Raw genomic sequence first — 26,198 nt, forward strand, 5'->3', positions numbered from 1 at the left:
GCAACCGGGCGGATTACCTCATTTCTCACAGCGCACTGCGCATGCGCTGAACGGGTCTGTAATAGCGTCTGGTGTCAGGCAGAATTAATGCGCCGAAATGAGCACTAGAGGGCGCTCTCTTACTGTCCGCCTTGTTGTGGTTGGAAAAGCTACCGTTACTGTGTGTGTATTAGTACAGGCCTGGCCAACCAGTGGCTCTCCAGTTGTTGCAAAACTACAAGTCCCAGCATGCACTGCCACAGTTTTAGCATTCCCCAATTGCAATTCTGTGGCACGGCATGCTGGGACTTGTAGTTTTACAACAGCTGGAGAGCCACAGGTTAGCCAGGCCTGTACTAGTACTCAGGACTTCTTAAAGTAAAAACAGCTAGATGTGTCTATTTTTGTGCTCAGAATCAGGCCCCTCGTGTTTGTAGCTTTCTCATTTTGAGGATATCTATACATTCCAATTGTTTTATAGTAGTTCTCCTAATATCTAAAATTGCACCTTAGGACTTTATTCAATTCGGAGCGAAAAGTCCTTTTCGGCAAAACTTTTTTGCCGATGATGTCATTTTCGCCGATTCCACTTATCCCCGTATTCAATTTATCCGACTTTTCGCCGGTGTGAAAAGTCAGTGCATCAGATCTGGCGAAAAAGTATCACCTATGAATAGGTGGCGAGAAAAAGTGCAGAATTGGGGTCTTGGGGTGCAGACTTCCCAAAACCACCCTGCACACCTTGGACAGTTCCCTAAAGGTAATCTGTGTCATTTTTTTTTTTTTAAATTACCTTAGGAGCCCCCAAAAAAGTACTTTCGTTTTCGGGGCGAAAAAAAAACAAAGTTGGGGGACAAACTTTAAAACTAGCTAAATAGACGCAGGGGGGGGGGTCCCCAAGTATGCCCCAGGTGTTTTTTTGTTTGCACGAAGTTGCAGCAGGTGGATTTTTCACATTATTTAAATCTTCATATTAGCAACTTTAAAATATGCTAGCACCCATTTTCATGTACCCCAAATTTGCTGGAACTACTTATTTTACCAAATCAGAAGATTTACCTACTCTTCCGGGTGGCCGGGAGCGCCACCCGATTTTCGGGAGCCCCCCGACCATGTCGTGGAAGGTAGGCATTATGCTCTGCATGCTGTAATACCGCAGTGATTGACATGCCACCATCACGTGCACCACCAACACTGACACCAGCAATATGGCAGGTGCAGTGTCTTTGTCTGAATATGGCCTGTGTGACTGCGTCTGATTGTGATAATGCAGCCACTTTCACAGACGCGCTCGCGACACTTCCATCAGGGCCGGCGCTAGGCTGTGCTGCGCCCAGCACCGTCCTGTGTTGCCGACCCTTCCCTCCTCCGATTCCTCCCCCTGAGCTTACATATGTGCTATAGCGCCGGGTAGGAGGGTGGGAATTTCCTGCGCCCTCCGGAAACAGTAGCGCTCCGGGCGACGGACCGGCTTGCCCGTGCCTGGAGCCGTTACTGACTTCCATAACACGCCCATGGAACGTAAATTTTTTGCATTCACTTCAGGCCACTTCCCAGTCACCATCCAGCCCAAAATCAATCTGATACCGTGGGCCCTGATCACAATAGAAGCGTTGTGCATACACTGTGTAATGCATGCAGCTTAGGGAATTTCAGGACGTTTCGCGCATGCGGTTGCAAATAATGGCATTGCGTTCTAATTGTGTGCAACCTTTAGCTAGATCTGCACCTAACAGAGACCCACTGTTAGCAAAGGGCCTGATTCAGCAAGGATCGCAATTGCAAAGCTGCACGCAGGCAGCGATTACACACGCAGTCTCACTGCGATAGTATGCTAATCCATTGCGAATGCTATGCCGTCGCAGCACAACATAAGGACGCCCAGCTTACCTTACACACATCCGTAACCCTTAGCAAGACTGCGAAACCATCGGTAACATCGAGTACCATCACAGTCTCACGCATAATTGCACAAGGCCAGACCTTACTCAGAAACTGCAAACCACATCGCACGCTATGAGCCCTCAGGCTGCGTACAGCATCACAGTGGCTAATTTATGCACGCCCCTGCAACGGCGCTCAAACGCACTGGCACGTCTGCGTTTTGCCGACCACCCACAAACGTCACTTCCTGTCAATCATTCTGTGATGGCTCTGCGTAGTCACTGTGATCACATGCGCAGTACGCAACAACAATCGGCCAAATTCGTGCGGAATCGAAGTTGCGATTGGTAGTGAGGCAGGCCCCCTGACTACTGCCCACTGTGGATAGCTTAATACAGGGGTCTTCAACCTTGGCCCTCCAGCTGCTGTGGAACTACACATCCCAGCATGCACTGCCACCTTTTTTTTTATATAACAGCATGCTAAAACTATGTCAGTGCATGCTGGGATGTGTAGTTCCACAGTAGCTGGAGGGCCAAGGTTGAAGACCCTTGGTTAATATAATCTGCTGTTCTGCAATCTGCATCTGTTTTTTTTTGTGACTAATAAAGTTTTTAATAAAAAATAAATAAAAAAATCGCTCCGTGGTTGGCAGCATCATATGTCCTCCTGTTCGTGTTGGTCACGCCTCCCCTAGACCCGGTGCATTGTGGGAAAAGAGAGAGGCTCAACAAATATGGCGGATGGTGTAGAGCCGTGAGTATCTGTGTCTGCAGACAGGGTCCCCCCCTTGTGTCCTCCCACCACCCGCTGCGTCCCCGGCCAGGGCGCTGCTGCTGTCACTACACACCCTTCTTTTATTCTCTCTCTCTCTTTTTAGGGAGAAGAAAAGAAGGCGGATAGAAGAGCTGTCTGACAAGTTAGTGCTGGCACAAGGGAGGTGTTAGGACATGGACAGGTTTGCAACAGGAAACCCCCCCTATATCCCGTGCAGAGGAGTTTATAGGACCCCCCTGAGTCATGGCAGGGGAGAGGCCGGGCAGTCATAGGACCTACAGCTTATACAGACCCCTATGTGGCCAGTATATAGTCTATATCAGGCTTTAATAAATATATACAATCACTCACCAGAGCTCGTATTAGCCAAGGTTTGTTTTAATCTTTAATCCCCCCTCCCCCGTCATATTGGGGTTCCTTAGTGGAGGAGGGCTTGGGGATTGCGAGCTTGCCCTGAGTCAGTGATGCTTTCACTGCGTACGTCTGACTTGGGACAGACCATATTTATACGTATCTGTCTAAAATAAAACTGCATGTAGCACTGGTAGAAGGTTGTCCTTTTGTAAATTCAGCTAATAATAATGTGCAGGTTAGGAAATATAATTTAAATCACATTTTTCAATTTGAGCCTAGTCCTGCGATAAATCTTCATTGAGGTTGGCAAGCCCTCCTGTCCGCTGATGCTGATTTTTTATTAATAGGGAGCAGTTGTATTAAAATCTGTGCATACAGAACGTACTGCAACTCAGCTTGGAAGTCGAAAACCAAATGACTGCTATCTGTGGGTTATAGCACCTTTTTCTCCCCATGTGCACCAGTTTTTTTATTACAGATATGTCATGGAGAGTGGTGTATACCAACCGCGTCCATATGCTCAGGATATAGTGGTTGTGTGTATTGTGCAAGTTTTATTTTAGAGGGATATACATTTTATGCTAAAAAAAAAATATTACTGGACACTTATTAAGTGATGCTGCATATTATTTTCAGACAGATATTTTATATAATTTATCTTCTCTCACCTACACTCTTCCCTTAGTTATCAGGATTGACGTGTCTCTGACATAAACCCCTCCCCATGCACAAACTCCCCCTTCATATCTCCAGCCTGCGGAGCTCAGCTGTCACTTGGTACAGTGGGTGCTGTAGGATCCTTTACCTTAGTCTTTTCTTTACCACTCTCGCTCTAAGCATGTTTTATTGAGGCCATATTTTCAGAAATGAAAAATTTGCTGATTTTTCTTTTTTTTTTTTTTTTTTTTAAATCAGTAGTGCATGCAGGCTGCAGAGGATGGGTTGTTTATCTGGTCACCTATTGGCTTTGAAGATAAACCGCTCTGTTATGCAATAGACTAAAATATATATATATTTTAAAAATGTAATAATTGGATTTCTCTTATATAATAGCTTTAAATGCCTGTCTGCCTTGTATCATTTCTCTGAGATTAGTATTTTGCTGTGGTCACATATTGCAAATGAGAATCGCTCACTAGATGATTATGGGAGGGATTTATCACATTTTGGAGAGAGGACGGTGAGAATGTATCCAACCCTGCGGAAGAGATAAAGTACCTACCAATCAGCTTCTAACTGTCATTTTACAAGCTGTGTTTGAAAAATGACAGAAGCGGATTGGTTGGTATTTTATCTCTCTCTAAGCTATGATAAATCTCCCCTATCCGTTTTCTTCCAAGCATTACCACAGGTACTATGAACATCAAAAACATTGAGGAGAATATAAATCTTCCACACTTCATAATTAAGATCCACATAAATACTTTGTTTAATCTAAATGCTAACTGTTTAATCTGATAGTCCCCATAGCAGTTTCTTTTTAAACTTTCACACTGCAGAACTAGATTAATTCTAATCTTTTCCATAGACCAAGAATGGGTGTTGAAATGTGTCACGTACATGAAAAGCGCATGGAGCGCGATCCAATTCAGCGCAATGCTGAATAGCCCAGGAAGTTTCCGGAGATCTTCAATTGACCACGCTGTTAAGTCCAACTAAAGGATATCGCAGGGTGCGAGCAGAAAGCCGACTTAAGCCACTGTTCCAGCTTAGCACCGCGCTAACAGCCTCGCTACCGTCACTTTAGTCAGAGAATGTCGGTTAGCGCGACTAAACACCCAGCTTGTGGTAACCAGCATTCTCCGACTTAAGTGGTTCTAGTTGGACATAACAGCACGGTGAATTAAATAGCTCCCGGAGCTCCTTCCTGGCGTTATTCACATCGCTCTGAATTGAACCGCCCCCATTGACTTGCTTAGAATTTTTGTTTGGTTATGGCTGGTGTTCATGATATTCCCAATACTGTGACACTTGGATAATATTAGACATATTATCATTTTTGCATGGGCCCATAAATCTGTGCTAAGGCTGGTGGCATTGGGAGTGGACTGTTTGGGGGTGATTCAATTGTTTTATCATGCCCTATCTCCTGTCTAAGGTGACGGGACATCGGGTGGGCGATATCCAATTGTTTTAGTGCGCCCATGCTTTATTGCACGTCGGACCTAAACACACAGGTTTAGCAGCATGAAGTGGCTAAACCCGTCTGAAATCCTAAAACCAGGATTTATCGCACATTTTTGCTGCCCACCTCGGGGGTGCGAGCGGAAATGCCGAAAACATTTGAATTCCCTCTTATTTACTCAGGCATTTAGAAGTAGCTCAAAGGGCGGAATTCAATTGTTCCTACCCCCCATCGCGCCCGACGGAGCTATTCAATTGTTGCTCCTGTCGGGCGCGATCAGCTGTCAGCGCTTCATTTCAGCTCGCAGCCCCAGCGGGTTGAGAGCTGAAATGTGCGAAAAGTGACCTGTTTGGGCGCCCAAACATCACTTTTCGCAAAAGCGCCCAGCACTGTGGTCGGGGTTAGCTGCTTTACGTGGCTAAACCCGACCACTTTGGGCGCGATCAGCGCGAAAAATGTCAGCAATTGAATAGCGGCCCGCGATCTCCTGTCACTTTAGACGGGAGATCCGGACCGCGTAATCAGTTGAATTCCGCCCAATGTCTTAATCGTTGCAGTTGAGTCAGCATGTCTTTAACGGTAACCGAGTTTCAGTGCTATCGTCCAGTCTGTTTTAAATAACCCTCTATAACTTTTTTATTTATTTTTTTTGCAGTAGTCTGCTTCCATTTTTAAATGTATAAATTGAAATGCTAATAATGGGATGTAGTCAGGAAGCCGGTGGTCGAAATGCCGACCGCCAACTTCCCGACACTGAAAGCCCGGCATGGGACTATAGATGGACGTCTAAATTAGGGATGTGCAGGCTCGGATAGGTTCGAGTTTGCACGTGGAGTTCGGATTTTTCCCTCCAAAAAAACGGAACTCAGAACGAGGCAAAACGTCATCTTACATGGACGAACATCATCATTCCTGGACAAAAGACCAGGAATGATGATGTTCGTCCATGTAAGATGACGTTTTGCCTCGTTCTGAGTTCCGTTTTTTTGGAGGGAAAAATCCGAACTCCACGTGCAAACTCGAACCTATCCGAGCCTGTACATCCCTAGTCTAAATACCGACGCCTATCATTAGTCCCATGCCGAAATCCGGATGCCTGGCATACCGAGCGTAGGTAAGCCGGGCGTCGGGAGCTGTTAGCCGCAGGGGGAGAGGGTTAGGTTTAGGGACTCCCGGGGGGACTTGGAGTTAGGCACCCCCCCCCAGGAGGGTTAAGATAGGGGAAGGGTGGCGGTAAGGGTCAAGCACCCCCCCGGGAGGGTTAGGTTTAGGGTGCGGGGAGGGGTGTTTGGTTTAGGCACCCCTGGGTGGAGGTTAGGGTTAGGCACCACTAAGGGAGGGGTAGGGGGGGAATTCAACCGCCGGGTTTCTGTCAGGCGGTATTACCCAACCCGCTAATAATACCTGAAGTTTGTAATTGATAAAGTGAGTGTGTGGCTGGCAGTGTGCAGTTGGTCTGCGTTGGGGCTGACATTGTGTAAGCGTTGCAGTTGAGAAGTATATTAATTTCATGGTGACAGTGATGGTTTTATCATGTTATACCTTCTAGCTAATGCTTTTCATTAAAGATTCATTTGAATTTTATATTTCTCATTGTGGTGTTACAGTAACCAAAGTGATGCATGAAAGTCATTATACATACTAGGAATACAAGCAAATTGCCCATGGATGTTGTGACCTTAAAAGGAGAGCCTCTTAGTAACTCATTAATCCTCCTCCTTAGCCTCTGTTAGCTCCACAGGCACCCATAACTTAGACTAATGGGGTTCAGGAGTAGGTCATTTTCTGGGAGCTTGTAGCTGCAGGACATAAAACTTACTCCTACATATACTGTATGTATAAATGTCACTGAGTCCATTGCTGAATTTTTACTAGCCATGTCCACCTTCTGAGTTATTTGTCGATGTCAAGGGGGGAGATTCAATTCGGCGCGATGCTGAATAGCTCCAGGAAGGAGTTCCCGGAGCTATTAATTGTCCGACTAGAACCACGTAAGTTGGAGAATGCCAGTTACCTCACCTTAAGCTGGGTATTTAGTCGCTGTAACCGCCATTCTCAGACTAAAGTGCTGGCCGCGTGGCTGTTAGCGCCGTGCTAAGCCGGAAAACAGAATCGCAGTCTGCACTTAAGTCGGATATCTGCTCGCTCCTCAGGATTGTGCGAGTAGAAATCCTGTAGTCGGACTTAACATCGAGGTCAATTGAATAGCTCTGGAAACGCCTTACCGGGGCTATTCAACATCCAGCTGAATTGAATAACTTCCTTTGAGCTATAATGACCATGTATTTACTGTTTATATGAATAATTATGAGTCTTCATTCTAGCACCCCGCACCTGTCACACATCATGTAGTTCCTCTATCCTGCCTGGGGTGCTGCTCTCTGCTCTGGTGCTTCTATCACAATCAGCTGATGCAACAAACTGTGCTAGAAGCACCAGAGCAGAGAGCGACACCCCAGGCAGGATAGAGGAACTGCACGGGTTTTAACAGGTGCAGGGTGCTAGAATAAAGATTAAAAAAGACTTGTATAAGTATTTTTATTACTTTAAGCATGTTATTTATATTTGGCAAATTTTGCTAAGAAATGCCTACTAAATTGTGTTGTTGTTTTATTAAATTAATATTGTTCACCTGATCTTTTACAGACATTACTCTGGCATTTAAAATATTTGCATTTAATGGAATCCTATCTATCTATCTATCTATCTATCTATCTATCTATCTATCTATCTATCTATCTATCTATCTATCTATCTATCTATCTATCTATCTATCTATCTATCTATCTATCTATCTCACAGGTTCTCAAACTCTGTCCTTAGGACCCCAAACAGTGCATGTTTTCCAGGTCTACTATCAGAATCACAAGTGAAATAATTAGCTCCACCTGTGGATCTTTTAAAATGTTTCAGTGAGTAATGAATGCACTTGTGCACCTCATGGGTGAGCTGGAAAAGTGTGGGGTCCTGAGGATCGAGTTTGAGAACCACTTCTATCTCTCTTTCTCAATATCTATCTATATAATATGCAACTGTTACAGAGTGCCGTCTATTTCTCTCCCGTATTGAATAGCTCCAGGTACTTAACACGGGGTCTAAAGTTATTTGCCTGCTAACCACGGCAATAATTGAATAGCTTCGGGCATTTAACCCGGGAGCTAAAGCTGTGCGATAAAGCCCACGGATAATTGAATCTGCCCCAATGAGAATAATTATCACTTGGTCTCTTCCATCAGTTGCAGGATATAAGAGGACATTTACACGCCAAAGGCCAGGGTTGTATTTCATAACTTTGTCACTGGTGGGCTCTGTCACTCATCGCTGCCAGAGGGATAATGTTGTGAAGTCCATGTATGCTCTAGAATAAATGTCAGTGAAATGTACTGTGTTCTATGCAGAATGGCTGTGGATGTTGGGTGTGGGGACACTGGAGACTGGGAAGGTCGCTGGAACCATGTTAAGAAGTTCCTCGAGCGATCCGGACCTTTCACACACCCCGAGTTCGAACCAAGCAACGAAGTGAGAATCCCCACATTTACCTTCATTTATTTGTAGCTGTGCGGATTGAGTGAGACTTTATATATCCCTGTGTCTTGTAATCAGTTATTGTGGTGTTTGGGCGCTGTTTTAATTACTTCTGTTTTCTTTCCATTCCAAAAAGCATGGTGTGAGCGATGCAAGGCTATTATCCGGTCCTGTAAAATAATGATCTATTTATAATTAGAGCTGGAAACTTCCAGTAACCTGTGACTGGACTCCGCCAAACGTGTGTAAAATAATATTAATGTGCATATAATTGGATGTAATCATTACTGTTCACCCCGACCATTGAGTACCAGTAATGTATAGATGGCTAAATACAGGATTGTCAAAGGAGGTGGGATTGGCTGAGCAAAGGCACCTGATTGGACAGGTTCCACAGTCAGTCAAATGCACATCCTCTAAAGACTGGAGAAATTTCGAAGGGGGACACTGGGTGCAGTCCTACAGGTGACTGGTTAAGCTGTTGCCCATAGCAACCAATCAGATTCTGCCCATCTTTCATCTAGTACAAATGATGCATAGAATGTGTCTGTTAATGGGTAACCACTCTACTTTTTATTAATCCTGCACTTCAGTAAATTTACCCTCAATTGATAGTTTATGTAGGTATAGACGATGAATGTGAACATTTGGTTGCTAGGGGAAGCACATTCTCTTATACATGGTTACCTATGGAATCATTGTCATAAGTCTAATCATTCTGTCCATTTGGATGTCAATAACAAATGAGCTCCTGGTGTAGGGGCTTTAGCGTTTGCATCTGGCACACCATAGATAAAGCCTTTATTTAATAGTCCACAAAGCTGTTAGGGTGTGGAATGATGTCGACATGTTCTGAATGTTGATATGGATGGCATTTCGATATTGTGCATGTCGACAATCAAAATGTTGACGAAGCATTTTTGCACTATTTTAGCCGAACCCTAGAAATGCATTTGGCACTAGGCTGAAATGTTGTGTTGACATCTTGACTGTTGACATGCTCAATGTCATAACGTCCATGTCGACATATTCAGAACAGTAGTGTTCCTGCTAGGCTGCGGGCGCAGCGCCCTGCCCTTATAGCTGCGCCCTGCTAAAACCGCGTGCTCTGTGCCTTTCCCACCTGCGGGTGGGAAAAGCTGCCGTGAGCGACCCCCGCATGGTGAACAGACGGCCGTGCACATGCTTACGGCATCTTTTCACCGTGAGAGGAGAGATTGGGGGAAGCCCAGCACCTCCATAAGTGCCACACCTCTACCCGCTCTGCCACTCCCCCTTTCTGTAGCGCACGACCGTGCCCAGACCCTCCGCGCCCTGCTCTTCCCGCAGTCTAGCGGGAACACTAGAACATGTCGACATTCTTACTCTATACCAGTTATATAAGCTATTGTGTAGACTGCTCGAATAGAGTTAGTAGCGATATATAATCCTGTATTGCATGCCACAATCAAATGTTGTTTTTCAGTCTTGGGAGTAATTATGATGTGATTGATATGTAATTCTCTCCCTCTTTATGTTATCGTATACCTCCATCTTGTCCAATAACAGAATATCTGTGTTCATTCAATTTCGAGCTTGTCATTGGGATAAAGTAAAACCATACACCGGCCCCTTCAATATTTATCATTAATGTGCCTGCTGCACTAACTTATATAGCCGCACTTTTCCTTGCATCAGTTCTTACCGCTGTTTATATGACTTTCTCACAGTTTGTTAAAACAAAAAAAGTAAAGGAAAAAAAATAAAAAATCATAATTATCAAATGTTTTACCATCTCCCATGATAATACTCTAAGTAAAAGAGCCAATTATAAACAAATGTAATCTTTTACTAAGTATTAACTTAGGTTTCTCTTGTGACCATATACCTTTACATTTATTCATCAGTTATTTATATAGCGCACACGTTAATACGCAGTGATCTTACAGAGAATATTTCAGTCATTCACATCAGTCCTTGCCCCAGTGGAGCTTACAATCTATATTCCCTAGCACATGAACATGCATATATATATTAGGGTTATTATTGTTTTTTTTTTTTGTTTGTGAGAAAGTTAACTTACCACCATGGTTTTTTTTCCGGAGTGTGGGAGGAATCTGGAGCATTTGGAGAAAACACGGAGAAAACATACAAACTCCACACACTTATAGTGCCTTTGTCAGGAATTGAACTGACATTGACCAGAAATTCAATGGTTTGAGGCTATAGACAAGTCTACCGTTGTCTGTAGTCTCAACCCATTGGATTTCTGGTCAGTGTCCGTTCAACAGGGGTAAAGGGGTGCCTGGCTGCATGTGGATGTGTACTCACTGCTGGTAGTTAAACTTTAGGGTGGTGTCAGATCAGCGTTTCATTGTGCTAATCTGCACAGTCAGCATGTTGCGCTGTAGACTTTTATGTGCAGCATAGTAAGGCGCACAGCACTGACACTCATTCAGAAAGATGTATAAAATATTACATGTATGATGTCTTACCAGAAAGGGGTTTTACAGATCTACGTGCTAGTTTGCCAAGGCCAGTTACACCAAGGTAGTGGGGATTTTGAGTTGAATTATTTTGAGATCACAGTTTTGTTAGTAGCCAAAATCATTAAACCCCCCCCCCACCCTCACGTGCTGTAAATGCATAAACAACATATAATTTAATATTACATATACTGGTTTTATAATGTTGGTAATTAAATTGGACCCATATGGCATTGTGATGCGTTGCTGGAAATATTAATAGACTTATAACACGGGTGCAGCTAATCCCTGCCCTGAGATTGGCCATGCACAGATTTTCTCCATTACTGTATATGTATAAAGTTGGAGTGTATTAATTTATTTCTCTTTTGCAGTCTCTGCAGTTTCTCTTGGAAACCTGTAAAATATTGGTTGTCGGAGCCGGGGGCTTGGGATGCGAACTTCTCAAAAATCTGGTAATTCATTTTACGTTCAAATTGAATTCTTGAATATTGTGTGGTTGCAAATGGCTCATTTTAAAGCCAAATTTGACAGCTCTTAAGATTGGGGCGACTCAATTCAACGCGAATTGAATAGCGCTAGGAGCTATTCAATTCAGTGCGCTGTGTGGTCGGAGAATTGCCGGTTATCGCACCTTAACAAGGGTGGTGAGGCGCGGTAACTGGCATTCTCTGACCAAAGTGCCGGGGCGCGCGGCTGTTAGCGCTTAGCAGAAAAACTGCTGCGCACCCGGCACTTTGGTCGGATTTCTCCTCGCAACCCCAGGGGGGTGCGAGAAGAAATCCTTAGCGCGCCCAAACAGCGCGGTGTATTGAATAGCTGCAGGAGCTCCCTCCCGCGGCTATTCAACATCGCGTTGAATTCCCCCCGATGAATGAAGAAATGCATTTATGCAGGAAAGGGGTTCTCTTCACCTGTAAAGCCACGTACACACCCAATACCCATTTTCTCTGATAATTACCCTATTTTGACCTGCATTTCCTTTACAAGAAGATAGTTTTGCTTACACAAGTCTGTCTTGTGCCGAAATTGTCTGGGCTACATATACTGTATGAATGGGGAACTGAATCTGTTTTAGGACCCTGGGCAAATGGTGATAAATGCACCATTATTGATCTGAAATACAGCACGCATTGCAGTGTTCTGATAATGGTCTATTAGTGCAGCTAATTCTCTTATCTGTAGACTGAGCTGCTGAGAACCTGCTGATTAAATGTGCGCAGTCCGCAGGGATTAAATCCTTTATCTGTAACATTATAACTTGTGCTCTCAACAGGCCCTTTCAGGGTTTCGACAGATCCACGTTATCGATATGGACACCATAGATGTCTCCAATTTAAACAGGCAGTTTTTATTCCGGTAAGTCATGCCATCACCTGTCCTGCCTGTACGTGGCACAGCTTGGATTATGTGTGTTCCGTCTATCAGTGCTGACCGGGCTGGACGAATGTGATGAGCCAGGTAGTTTGTTTTCTTCAGTGTTCTGTTGGTGCCTATCTCTTGGGGGTAATTTCTATAGCTCTCAGTGGCTGGTGTTACTTAAAGATTCGAAATGGCCAATGCACAATTTAATATATAATTACACTCACTTTAGTTATTTAATAGTTTACTGATAATTGCATTTGATCCAATTGATTATATGTACCATCCAGTTCAACATTTTTTGTGCTGCCATATTTTTCTGTTTCAATAAACATTACTGTTGCTATTCTTGAATTGGTAGAGCACGTGTTTTTTTTTTTTTTTTTTTTTAAAGTTACACTGCGCCATGTGTTTCATTCCTATATGCGTGGACGTATACGTGGCATAGCAAGTGATCTGTTGCTCTGTGCCACTTCTGTGGTGGTTGAGGTAAAGCTTAGGTCAGAGTAAGTGGAACAGGAAGGGTTGGTGCACAGAAATTGTTATACGCAGAGTTGAATGGTTATTGGTTGTTTTCACCGTTGTACATATAGGTAGATTTCCACGCTGGGTTGAGACCAGAGAAATTACAGCATGTCGGAAATAACAATGACATTAGCTTTGCTATTTTAGTTTTTTTATTTTTACTCGTCGGCTGTGGAATGTGTATTTGTGCTCTGTTATGGAGCAAGCAGAAAATACTCCCATCACACTTCAAATTTGAGCAAAGCTGCTTTGGAAAGTATGGGAATGACGTGTGTGTGCTTCGTGCATGTGTCGTGTCCCTCCTTGTTTTAACTGGATGTAGTCAGCATCCCAGAGTGCCGGATGCCGATGGTCTAAATACCGGCGCCGAAATCCCAACAGCGACAGGAACCCGGCTCCAGTATTCTGACAGCCGGCATCACGAAGGCAAGTATCGGGAGTTAGGAGAGTGATAAGGTTAAGCACTAAGGGGGGAGGTTTAGGGTGCAGGGAGGGGGAGGAGGTTTAGGCATCGGAGAGGGAGGGTTAAGGTAAGGGTTAGGCTTAGTGCTACTATACTTCCGTATGGGTGTCGGAATTCTGACTGTCGGGATAGCGCTGTCGGTATTCTGACCAGAGGCATCCTGACCTCCAGGAATCCATACTCAACACGTTTTAACATCCGCTTGATTTTTATTTTTTATGTTATACTTTTTTTCTCTCTGGCATATTTTTCAGGCCGAAGGATGTCGGGAGGCCGAAAGCCGAGGTGGCAGCTGAATTTATAAACCTCAGAATCCCTGACTGTTGTGTCATACCGTATCCTTCCTGGACCTCAGTGTGCATAACGCTGTATGTACAGATGTGGCCTCATACACCCTAATCCTTTTGCCCTACCTGGCGTGAGTATCGCGCTGTGTATTTTTTCTGCACTTCTGCTACTTTTCCTGTTACTTTTTCCTTCGTTGTACTACTAAATTTAGCATTTTAGTTTTCAAATAGTTACTAGGTACTTGGGATTCAGGTTATTTTGTGAAGGATTTGGTATAAAGTCATAGTTTTAAGCCTGACCATTTTCTTTTGCCTATTTAACCTTGTGTACATTTTCCTCAGTTTTGCGTCTTAGTACGCGTATAGTGTACTAGGTACTTAGGATTAGTGTTTTGGCGCAGCTTAAATAGCAAAGTCCGTGGCACGATAAACATGGCTATTTGGCACAATTTGAGTATAGCTGTATGTAGACACATCTGTATGACGGTCATTTTCTACATTAGACACAGAGATAAAAGAAGCAAAAATGTAGTGTATCCCCATAAGGCACAGGTTCTCAAACTCAGTCCTCGGACCCCAAACAGTGCATGTTTTCCAGGTCTCCTCCCAGAGTCACAAGCAAAATAATTAGTTCCACCTGTGGATATTTCAAAATGTGTCTGTGAGTAACCACTACACCTGTGCACCTGCTGAGAGACCTGGAAAACATGACCTGTGTGGGGTCCTGAGGACCTAGTTTGAGAACCACTGCCATAGGGAGAAGGCTAGTTCAGCAGGATGTATGGCAGATTGAAAACTAGCTTGCATGTGTGTGTTTTATGTTGCAGTTATATTATTCCTTTATAATGTAGAAGTTTGCAGCCTAGAGCAGAGGTTCCCAAACGCGGTCCTCAAGGCTCCCCAACAGTTCAGGTTTTAGAGATATCCATGGTTGAGCATAGGTGGCTTAATTAGTGCCTCAGTCCATTTGATTGAACCACCTGTGCTCAGCCGTGGATATTTCTAAAACCTGAAGTGTTGGGGAGCCTTGAGGACCGCCTTTGGGAACCTCTGGCCTAGAGGGTTACCTGTGTGAGGTGGTCCTCAAGTCTGCAAGTACTTAATCAGAAGGAAGGATAAGGTGCGCCTGTCAACCAATCAATACAATGCTTCCTAACAAGCAGGATCTGGTACCTGCTGGGTAAGATTGTGAACAAAGAAAGTGGAAGGAGCGCTTGTTTGTGAAGAAAAAACAAAAATTGTAGTAAAACAAACAATGATTTAATAAATACAAATTTACACTGAGATAAAATGAGCAGTGGCTGTGTGCATGAGTACCAGTACGTCCTTTCCTGTGCACTATGAAAACCAGTAGTTAGTAGATGGATAAATTGTCCATTTCGTGCAGAATTGATAATCCAAATAGATAAGAACAAGTCCTGTTACTTTCAATGAAAGCAAACAATGTGTCCTCTTAATAGAGAAATGGTTATTTAAATTGCAACAGTAGCAGCAATGGTGGAAAAGCTACTGCAGGGAGCCGCTAGATGTTAATGGAAACAATGTCTATCCAGTACACGCTGACCCCAATAGTAGCTAAGGAATGGAAACCCCTACCGCTTATTAGCGGGAGTGTGAGACCTGTGACGTAGGTATAATATTTACCCTCTCAATCTCTGTTGGCTGGTGACCCGCATTCAGGAGGTTACCTTCTGAGGAAACAGGGATTTCTTTTGCCCAGAGAAACGCGTCAAGCAACATCCTGCATTTACTATACCAGACTGTTTGTGCACTGGAGCTCTGATAGTTACAACCCTATCGGGCAGGGAGCCTGCTGTGACCCTGTTATCCAGCCCTTTGCCGGCTGTCATCACCTGACCACTACGGCCAGACACGGGGGACAGAGTACTTGGCGCTAATTCATCCAGCACCCACGCTCCCGCTGACGAGCGGCGGAGCGCTTCTGTTCCTCCGGAAAGCGTGTCACCAGCCACCAGAGATTGAGAGGGTAAATATTATACCTACGTCACAGGTCTCACACTCCCGCTAATAAGCAGTAGGGGTTTCCATTCCTTAGCTACTATTGGGGTCAGCGTGTACTGGATAGACATTGTTTCCATTAACATCTAGCGGCTCCCTGCAGTAGCTTTTCCACCATTGCTGCTACTGTTGCAATTTAAATAACCATTTCTCTAGTAAGAGGACACATTGTTTGCTTTCATTGAAAGTAACAGGACTTGTTCTTATCCATCTGGATTATCAATTCTGCACGAAATGGACAATTTATCCATCTACTAACTACTGGTTTTCATAGTGCACAGGAAAGGACGTACTGGTACTCATGCACAGAGCCACTGCTCATTTTATCTCAGTGTAAATTTGTACAGGGTGAGTCTCCCATATGCAAATATACCGAAATACGGAATATTCCGAAATACAGAATTTTTTTGGCATGACTCAGATTGTGAAACCTTTTATTTTTGATGGTTCATTGTATACAAACTTTATCTAAGGCACTAATTATTAAAAATATTGTATAAAATTACCTTCAGGCTCTATGTATAAGGTGTATATGAAACATAAATGAATTTCATGTATGTACACAAACTTTGTTCGAGCCACAAAATTATTGAAAATATTGTATAAAATTACCTGCAGGCTGTGTGTATAAAGTGTATATAACACATAAAAGCTTCTGTGTGTATATTTGGGTCCTATTCCCAAGATATCTCATTATGGTATGTAATTATTCCAAAATACGGAATATTCCGTTATCCAAAATACCCCTGGTCCCAAGCATTTTGGATATGGGAGACTCAACCTGTATTTATTAAATCATTGTTTGTTTTGCTACAATTTTTGTTTTTTCTTCACAAAAAAGCGCTGCTTCCACTGTCTTTAAGTATTTAATCACTCGCTCATCCATAATTTGGCAAAGGTAGTCGTGACACAAGCCACTGCTGCCCTAATATCAGGCTATACTTTATAGGACTAAAGACAAAGCTCTCCAAATAAAAGTGTGGGTCTCACTATTAAAGGATATTTACATACATCACTTATCTAATATATCTGCACACATTTTATTTTAACAAGAAAGGAACAACCAATATGAGTGATCAATGTGGCGGGTGACAGATGTCAGTGATCTAACCCAGTGGTTTATTGGCGACGGACACAACCCCTTCTGCCTGTGGTTCCTTCCTCGCTCAGCCAGTAAGACATGACATTAAAGTGCTTGTCATTTCCCTTAACACCTCCAAAATGCAGGCATTACAAAAAGATTCAAGACTTCAATGAATCCTTTTACCGAGGTATTTCCTACTCCCCGTCTGTTTAATGAACATTCCACATAATAAAACGTAATGGTATGTTAATGCTGTTTTCATCTGTTTCAGATTTCCATATTATAGTGTGTGGTCTGGATTCCATTATAGCCAGGCGGTGGTTGAATGGGATGCTGGTAATATTTTACACCGCTCTTATTATTCTTAAATCAAAATTATGTGTGCTCCTTTATGCTTCATTTTCTCTTCTTCTTTTGAAGCTGCTGCATTGATGTAATGGTTATGGCCTTAATGGCTTCTGGGCAATACATTAGTGACCGCTCGTTGTGCACTAACATGAAGTGTGTCAGCATATATAGCATGGCTGTTGCAGTATAATGCAGAGCAGAGATGTTCTGCCGGTGCTTGGTTATATTGTAGACCAGTAATGGGCAACCAGCAGCCCTCCAAGCCTTGACTTGTGTCCCCCAGCTTCTACTTGCTTTTCTTTTCCTATTTGTTTATTATAGCTTGTTTAAAAGACCTGCTGACATACTAATACAGATGGGTGCCTCTTTCATTGACTAAATGTAGTAATGAAAGTTACCACTGAGATTAAGAGTATAGTGTTCATTCTAGCTCCCGTGCGGTTCCTCTGCCCTGCCTGGGGTATCACTCTCTGCTCTGGTGCTTCTAGCACACTCAGCTGATGCAACAACCTGCTGAGATACAGACCAGTGTGTGCTAGAAGCATTGGAGCAGAAAGCGACACGCCAGGCAGGAAAGAGGAGCAGCACGGGTTTGTGACAGGTGCAGGGTGCTGGAATGAACACTAAAGGTAATGAGTGGACCTTTTGAATGTTAGAGGGCCGCCCCAATGCGGCCCCTGAGTGCATCCGGTTGCCGATCACTGCTGTGGATAGTCCAGAGAATAATTGAATATAATGATGAGCACACTGGGGATGGGCAGGGGTTTTAATTAAGCTTTATATTACATTTACTGCTAGATGTCTCTACTGAACTATGAAGATGGCGTATTGCAGCAAAGTTCGGTAATTCCGTTGATTGATGGGGGAACAGAAGGCTTTAAAGGAAACGCCCGTGTAATATTACCAGGAATGACCGCCTGTGTGGAGTGCACGCTGGAGTTGTACCCACCGCAGGTCAGAATGGAGATTTGCTTTACATGACTTTACAAGTTACAGAACAGTAACGCTGGCTTCTCTACTAGTGCGCTGTGTAAAAGGTCTCTCTCTCTTTATTTCTTATTTTCTCCTGCAGATCAATTTCCCCATGTGCACTATTGCGTCTATGCCCAGGTTACCGGAGCACTGTATAGAGTATGTCCGGATATTGCAGTGGCCAAAAGAGCAGCCTTTCGGAGGTAGAACTGTTCTTCATTCTCCATCATCATCATCATGCCGTACCTCATATAAGTTGTAGCACTGGAGAGTATCCTGGCGATATATAAAGAAGTGTTAATAATAATGTTATGTACAGGGGTGCAGAATTCCTAACCAAGATGAGACCATAACATGATCACACAGAAAATATGCAAAGATCCACTGTATGGACACGTTTCATTCAGACGTCCATAAAGTCACTTTTGCTTTCAGTCCGTCAAACCTGCTATATATGTTGTCCCTTATGGAGGTGAAACATCAGTGTCCATATCTCACTATTTGGGGGGAGATGCGTTAAGCCTTGGAGAGAGCTGTTAAGTTGCCCAAAACAACCAATCTGCTTCTAACTGTCCATTATCTAGCACAGTCTTTTGAAATGACAGAAACTGGTTGCTCTGGGCAACGTCTACACTTTGTTCTCCAAGGATTGATACATGTATGTGGATTCCTGGTTGGTTTAGTCTTGCATCCTGTATATTTCTGTATAGTATGGTTTTTTTTTTTGTTTTTTTTTTGTAACCCAAGCTTAAAAACAGATTGTAAGCTCCTTGCTCAAAACGATCTACGCTATATAAAATAGACCTTATTTATATGAACTTTTTTTTCTTCCTTCCTTTAGAAGATATCCAGGTGGATGGTGATGACCCAGAACACATCCAATGGATTTTTAAGAACTCGCTGGATAGAGCGTCACAGTTTAACATCCGAGGAGTGACGTACAGGCTGACACAGGGTAAATCCTGCTGCTTTTGTTGGAAGATTCTGCTTATATGAAATACATAGTCACAGTGACAACCTATGTATCAATAAAAACTTATCCAATGATTACCTGTGTGTGTGTGTGTGTGTGTGTGTGTGTGTATATATATATATATATATATATATATATATATATATATATATATATATATATATATAATTTTTTTTTTAATGTATTTATTTTCTTTATATAAACTTTGAGGGATTTTTATTTTAGAAGCTAACAAGTGTTCCGTGCATGTTTCACTCATAACCGTGTATGCAAAATTATAAAGAAATCTCCCGTTTGTGATTAACATTTATAATAGTTTTTTTTCCTTTTTTTCCATCTTAGGTGTTGTAAAAAGAATTATACCTGCCGTAGCGTCTACCAATGCAGTAATTGCAGGTAAAATGAATTAGGCCTGGCGGTCTTTACTTTACTTTGCTTAACAATACACCAATGCTGGGGAACTGGCAGCCTTGAAGTCTAATGCAGGTTATGTGGCTCTAGTCTGAAATTTTAAATCTGCTCTGAAACTAGTTCTATTGATGCCAGCAGGAGGCTGATGCACAGGGTTTCCTGGTTGGTTCCTGACGTCCTCTCTATAGAATGATCAGCCAATCACAATCTTTTATTTCTCCTTCATCCACTAGGGGACACTGGAGCTTCATGACAGTGGGGTATAGACGGTGGGTTGAGTTGAGCCTGGCACTTTAAAAATCTACAAGTGTGACTGGCTCCTCCCCCTCTATGCCCCATCAACCCCAGTTTTTAGAATGTGCCCGAGTAGAGCCGGTGCACAGGGGCTGTCTCCAGCCCTTATATTAATTTTTATATAGATGTAAAAGAATTCATCAGCAAGAGGACAGGCAGACTGTTAGCTGTGACAGTCTGCCTGCATCGTGGGAGCCGCCAGAGAGGGGACCACACGGCTACTGCAGCCTGTGTCCGGTCACCCTATGGAGGGGAGGCTGCTTTAGGCAGTTAGGAGTCATCAGACTCAGCGGGGCCCGCCACAGCTACCACTGGCTTGTGTCCGGGTCCCCGCTCTCCCCTCACTGCCCAGCGCTCTGGCCGCAGCAGCCCGGTGAGTAGCACACCTCTCCTGACTAGCAGGAGAGGTGAAAATAACTGCTGGGTCTGAAAACAGCGCGCGGCTGTCAGTGCCACGCTGGTGTTGTGATAGAACACCGGCGCTGGCTGTTAGGTAGGCGCGCTCACAGCAGTCCTGCCTCTGCGAGCCGGTGCTTGTGTAAAAGGCACCGGCACGGTTATCACTGGCGGCGGTCGTGCCGCTGGCCCCCGCTGTCAGTGCGGGGACAGAGAGTGAGAACGTCCCACTGTATAAGTGTATGCCGCGCGCATACAAAGCGGCGGCCATTAGGAGGAGGAGCTTATGGGTCCCTCCTCCTCTTCCTCCTTCACTGCCTGGGCTAGTTTGGCGCGCTCTGAACGGGAGTGCGCCTCAGAGAGACTACAGGCACTGAGCGGAGGGGGAGAGGAGAAGACTGAGAGCAGTGGAAGCAGCTTCTACAGGGGGTCTGTAAATACAGAAGGTGGTTTTAACTACTTTCTGGTCCTATTGACTGCTCCTCCCTTATATGCCTGTCTGCCCCTGTTACTGAGTTGAATTATTCTTGAAATTCTGCTCCTCCTATACTGCTCTGCCTGCAATTTGAGTAGCATTATTATTGAAATTCTGCTCCTCCCTTATTGCTCTGTCTGCTCCCATACTTGAGTAGCATTATTATTGTAATTCTGCTTCTCCCTATACTTCTTCTGCATTCCTGAATTGTATGTGGTGCTTGTCTGTGAGTACATGATGACATCCAGGACAGAAAAAACTGCATCACAAAAGCTGTTTGCCTGCACTAAGTGCAGGAAGAAGTTTACCCATGCTCGCTCCGAAGGGTCTTCCCTGTGCGAGACGTGTGAAGCAGACAGTGCTAACACGCAGTCTGTCACTCCCTCCTTCATAAATAGTTTGGCCGGGGTCATGGCGGACCTTTTTTCTGAATTAGCCGCTTCCCGTAGGGAACGGGAGTCTGCCAGAGATCTACCTGGCACATCTCACCCTTCTTTTCTAGCAGAACCAGCGTGGGCTCAGAATTTAGTCCGCTCGGTGAATAGCCTTGCTCAAGCGATGGGTTCTGCGTCTAAAGCTCCTGAAGCTACGGTAAGTCGCTCATCTAAAAAGAGGGCTCTTCCGGCGGTTCTCCAGTCGGATGAGGATTCGGCAGCGGATCACTCGTCTCAGGAGGAAGGGGAGATGCTGGACGAATCAGACGTAGAGACTTACTCACAAGAACCTGAGGCATTGCAAGGTATTGACGCACTCATTCTAGCGGTAAGGGAAGTTCTTAAGATTTCTGGCAAGGAAGCTTCAGAATCGTTAGAAGACTCCTTATTTGCCAGGTCACAGAAGATGGCCGTCACATTCCCTGTTTCTCTCCAGTTGGATGAACAGATGACGGCAGCCTGGCAAAATCCGGACCGTAAATTCCAGATTCCTAAGCGTTTTTTCTCTCTTTACCCATTTCCTGCGGAAAATAGGAAGAGGTGGGAGACCCCGCCACCTGTGGATTCTTCGGTTTCTCGGTTGTCAAAGAAGACCACGTTACCTGTTCCAGGAGCTACTACATTGAAGGAAACCTCAGAGCGGAGATTAGAAACCACTTTGAAATCCATTTATACGGCCGCAGGTGCACTTCTCCGGCCGGCCTTGGTAGGATCTTGGGTCAACAAGGCTGTGGAAAAGTGGGCGGAACAATTGACTGAGGGTCTTAGATCCAGCACTCCGCGGGCAGATCTGATTACCTTGGCAGAACATATTCAGGAGTCTGCTGTATACTTAGGAGACGCCTCCAGAGATATCGGCCAGGTAGGCGCTAGGATTTCTGCTTCGGCGGTCTCTGCTCGCCGGGCACTTTGGCTTCGTGCCTGGCAAGCGGATGCGGAGTCAAATAGAGCAGTGGAAGCTCTTCCTTTCACAGGCGATATTTTATTTGGTCCAGAGCTGGACAAATGGATCTCGCTGGCCACTGGAGGTAAGAGTACTTTTCTACCTTCATCAGCACCTCCTCTGCGTTGCTCGTTTAGGGGACCTTCCTTTCGTTCCTTTCGAGCATCGGCAAGATTTCAGGGACGATCGCGAGGTTCGTCTTCAGCGGGGCGAGGAGGCCGTGCTAGAGGACGTCAAGCAAATATTGGCTGCCGCCCAGATCCCAAGCCAGCAGACAAGCCTGTGGCATGACGGGCTCCCATCCCATCTCGGAAATCCGAAGGTGGGGGCTCGCCCCCAGCGTTTCTCGGAGGTTTGGAGACGGACTTCTCCAGACACTTGGGTTCGAAATCTGGTATCTCAAGGGTACAAGATCGAGTTCGCTTTCACTCCTCCTCGGCGTTATTTTACAACAGGTTTGCCCGTCGATCCCTTGAAGCAACTAATTTTGCGTCAAGCGATCGAGAAACTTTTGCTGGCCGAGGTCCTTGTGGCGGTTCCCACTGCACAAAGACAACAAGGGTTTTACTCAAACCTTTTTGTGGTTCCGAAACCAGATGGGTCAGTCAGACCCATTCTGAATCTGAAATCCTTGAACCAGTATCTTTCATTTCACAGGTTCAAGATGGAATCTCTCCATTCTGTCATTGCGGGACTAGAGGCAGAAGAGTTTCTGGTGTCGATAGATATCAAGGACGCCTATCTGCATGTCCCAATTTGGGTTCCTCACCAGGCTTTCCTCAGATTTGCCATCAGGGAAGCTCATTTCCAGTTTCAGGCCCTGCCATTCGGTCTCTCGTCAGCTCCCAGGGTATTCACCAAAGTGATGGCCGTCATGGTGTCTCACTTGCGCTCTCGGGGGGTGACGATAGTTCCGTACCTAGACTATTTACTCATCAAGGCTCCGACGGCAGAAGTCCTTTTACACCAAGTGTCCCTTACACATCAGATTCTCATTCAACATGGATGGATTGTGAACTTCCAGAAGTCTCAGTTGATGCCGTCCCAGAGACTTCAGTTCCTAGGAATGATTCTAGACACTGTTCTGCTTCGTATATTCTTGCCAAGGGACAAGGCCATAGCCATACAGGAGCTGGTTCGTCTAGTGCTCAGACCCAGGAAAGTATCTGTGCATCTTTGCATCCGTCTCCTGGGGAAAATGGTGGCTTCCTTCGAGGCCATCCAATTCGGCAGATTTCACTCCAGAATATTTCAACTGGATCTTCTGTCTCAGTGGTCCGGGTCTCACCTACAGATGCATCGGCTGGTGCGTCTGTCTCCCCGGACCCGCATATCCTTGCTCTGGTGGCTTCGGACGGAGCATCTGTTAGCGGGTCGGCGCTTCGGAATTTGGAATTGGACCTTGGTCACCACGGACGCCAGCCTCCGTGGATGGTGAGCGGTGGTACTGGACAATCACTTCCAGGGGCTTTGGTCGCAGCAGGAGTCCCTCTTACCAATCAATGTTCTCTAACTGCGGGCAGTCTACAGAGCTTTGATACAGGCTGCTCCTCTGTTACGAGGACTTCCGGTTCGGATACAATCCGACAACGCCACGGCAGTGGCATACATAAATCGCCAAGGGGGAACCCGCAGTCGGATGGCAATGAGAGAAGCCAGTCGCATCCTTCTGTGGGCAGAAAGACACGTAGAGGTCATTTCCGCAGTGTTTATTCCGGGGGTCGACAACTGGGAAGCGGACCACCTCAGTCGTCAGGATCTTCATCCCGGGGAGTGGTCCCTTCATCCCGAGGTCTTTCATCAACTGGTTTGCAGATGGGGGAAGCCACAGATAGACCTGATGGCATCTCGGATAAATCATCAACTACCCCTTTACTGCTCCAGGACCATGGATCCGGCAGCGGTGGGAGCGGATGCTTTACTGATCCCTTGGCCGTACAGCCTTGTGTACCTGTTCCCACCGTTTCCGCTCCTCCCTCGGATTCTCAAGCGGATCAAACGAGAGTCGTCCACCGTCATCCTAGTGGCTCCGGATTGGCCTCGTCGGGTTTGGTACTCCGATCTTTTATTCCTTCTGGCAGACGAACCTTGGCCTCTTCCGCTACGATCGGACCTTCTACAACAGGGTCCATGTGTGTACCCGGATTTACGGCGGCTTCGTTTAACGGCGTGGCTATTGAGACCGCCATCCTAAGAAGCCATGGAGTTCCTAGGTCGGTCATTCCTACCATGCTTAGGGCTAGAAAACCGGTAACATCAGCGCATTATCATCGCATTTGGAGGGCTTATATCTCCTGGTGTGAAGGTCGTGGATCCTCCACTTCCTCTTTTCATTTACCACGTCTTCTTCTTTTTCTTCAAAAAGGCCTCGATGTGGGGTTACGCTTGGGATCGCTTAAAGTGCAGATTTCTGCTCTTTCTATTTTTTTCCAGCGTCGCCTAGCTCTGATTCCGGAGGTTCAGACCTTTTTTCAAGGGGTACTTAGAATTCAGCCCCCCTTTGTGCCACCCACGGCTCCTTGGGACCTGAATCTTGTTTTATCTTTTCTTCAGTCATCCACCTTTGAGCCTTTGCAGGAGGTGGAATTGAAGTATTTGACTTGGAAGATGATCCTTTTATTGGCCCTGGCTTCGGCCAGACGTGTGTCTGAACTTGGAGCCTTGTCCTGCCGTTCCCCTTACTTGATTTTTCACGAAGATCGGGCGGAACTTCGTACCCGGCCTTCCTTTTTGCCCAAGGTGGTCTCGGGTTTTCATCTGAATCAGCCGATTGTAGTGCCAGCGTTGTCGGACTCTTCTGGGGATTCTCACTCCTTGGATGTGGTTCGGGCACTTCGCATTTATGTGTCCCGTACTGAGGGGCTACGTAAATCAGAGGCTCTATTCGTCCTTTATGATGCTAATCGGCGTGGCTGGCCTGTGTCTAAACAAACTTTGGCCAGGTGGATTCGTCTGACTATTCGTCAGGCATATGTTGCTTCTGCTCGACCACCGCCGGTATCCATTTCTGCGCATTCTACGCGCTCTGTGGGTACTTCTTGGGCGGCACGTAGAGGTGTCTCGGCTTCACAGCTTTGTAGGGCAGCGACGTGGTCTTCGGTTCATACTTTTGTACGTTTATACAGATTTGACACTTTTGCGGCTTCTGCTTCAAATTTTGGTCGTAGTGTCTTGCAGGGCGTTCAGCACTCTCCCCCCCAGGAGGGTAGCTTTGGGACGTCCCCACTGTCATGAAGCTCCAGTGTCCCCTAGTGGATGAAGGAGAAAACAGGATTTTGGTACTTACCGTTAAATCCATTTCTCCGATTCCACAGGGGACACTGGACGCCCACCCAGTGCTTCTTGCCTGTTCTCAGTTGCTTGTTCTGCTTCAGTTCTGTTGCAGTTTTGTCTGTTTTTATTGTGTGACTGTTTATCACTGCAGCCTGCTGTGTTCTTGCAGTGTGTCAGTATGTTGGATGTTTCTTTTCCTGTTCTCCTTCTCTGTTCTTCAGTCTGTTCTCCGTCTCCTCTCGGGCTCAGTTCTTTAAAACTGGGGTTGATGGGGCACAGAGGGGGAGGAGCCAGTCACACTTGTAGGTTTTTAAAGTGCCAGGCTCAACTCAACCCACCGTCTATACCCCACTGTCATGAAGCTCCAGTGTCCCCTGTGGAATCGGAGAAATGGATTTAACGGTAAGTACCAAAATCCTGTTTTTTAAGCTGTGTGAACATGCTAGTTGTCTGGCGTCCTATAGTAAAACATTTTAGCTTGAAGTAAGAAGCGGATGCAGGTTATTTGTGGTGTTACTTCTTTGCACAGATCAGGGCTGATTCTGAGGGGGGAGTAAAGCAAAAAAGAGCCAAGTAACTATGCACCTTGGTAACACCATGCTGCACTGCACATGGGGCAGATGTAATATGTGCAGAAAGATTTAGATTTGGGAGGTGAGGGGTGAGACCAAACCGAAATCTAAATTGCAGCGTAAAAATAAAGCTGTCCAGCATTTGTGGGCTACATGCAACAGCAGCCAGTATCTATCCTGCATGCAAAATAAATAAATGTATTTGCACTCCTTGCATTGCATTATGTCTTGTCAAAGTACACGATTACTTGCTTTCTT

General features: G+C 45.2%; 1 protein-coding gene across 3 annotated transcripts in view; it reads left to right on the top strand.

Moving 5' to 3' along the window:
* The first annotated feature begins 2,521 nt into the window (after window positions 1-2,521).
* UBA3 (ubiquitin like modifier activating enzyme 3) overlaps window positions 2,522-26,198 on the top strand; it is a 40,207-nt gene continuing 16,530 nt past the window's right edge. Inside the window, exons 1-12 of one of the 3 annotated variants that reach the window (XM_088473373.1) lie at window positions 2,522-2,619; window positions 2,744-2,782; window positions 8,518-8,638; window positions 11,484-11,564; window positions 12,386-12,468; window positions 13,714-13,794; window positions 16,993-17,036; window positions 17,121-17,185; window positions 17,996-18,151; window positions 18,270-18,372; window positions 19,011-19,124; window positions 19,485-19,538. In XM_088473373.1, coding sequence (XP_088329499.1) covers window positions 2,600-2,619; window positions 2,744-2,782; window positions 8,518-8,638; window positions 11,484-11,564; window positions 12,386-12,468; window positions 13,714-13,794; window positions 16,993-17,036; window positions 17,121-17,185; window positions 17,996-18,151; window positions 18,270-18,372; window positions 19,011-19,124; window positions 19,485-19,538 — 961 coding nt within the window. In that variant the 5' untranslated portion in view covers window positions 2,522-2,599. Of the gene's footprint in view, window positions 2,620-2,743; window positions 2,822-8,517; window positions 8,639-11,483; window positions 11,565-12,385; window positions 12,469-13,713; window positions 13,795-16,992; window positions 17,037-17,120; window positions 17,186-17,995; window positions 18,152-18,269; window positions 18,373-19,010; window positions 19,125-19,484; window positions 19,539-26,198 lie in introns of all 3 variants that reach the window. The other 2 variants (XM_088473375.1, XM_088473374.1) reach the window with 2 other exon arrangements.

Source organism: Taudactylus pleione, unplaced genomic scaffold, assembly GCF_031769625.1.
Source record: "Taudactylus pleione unplaced genomic scaffold, aTauple2 ptg000135l, whole genome shotgun sequence".
Lineage (NCBI taxonomy): Eukaryota > Metazoa > Chordata > Amphibia > Anura > Myobatrachidae > Taudactylus > Taudactylus pleione.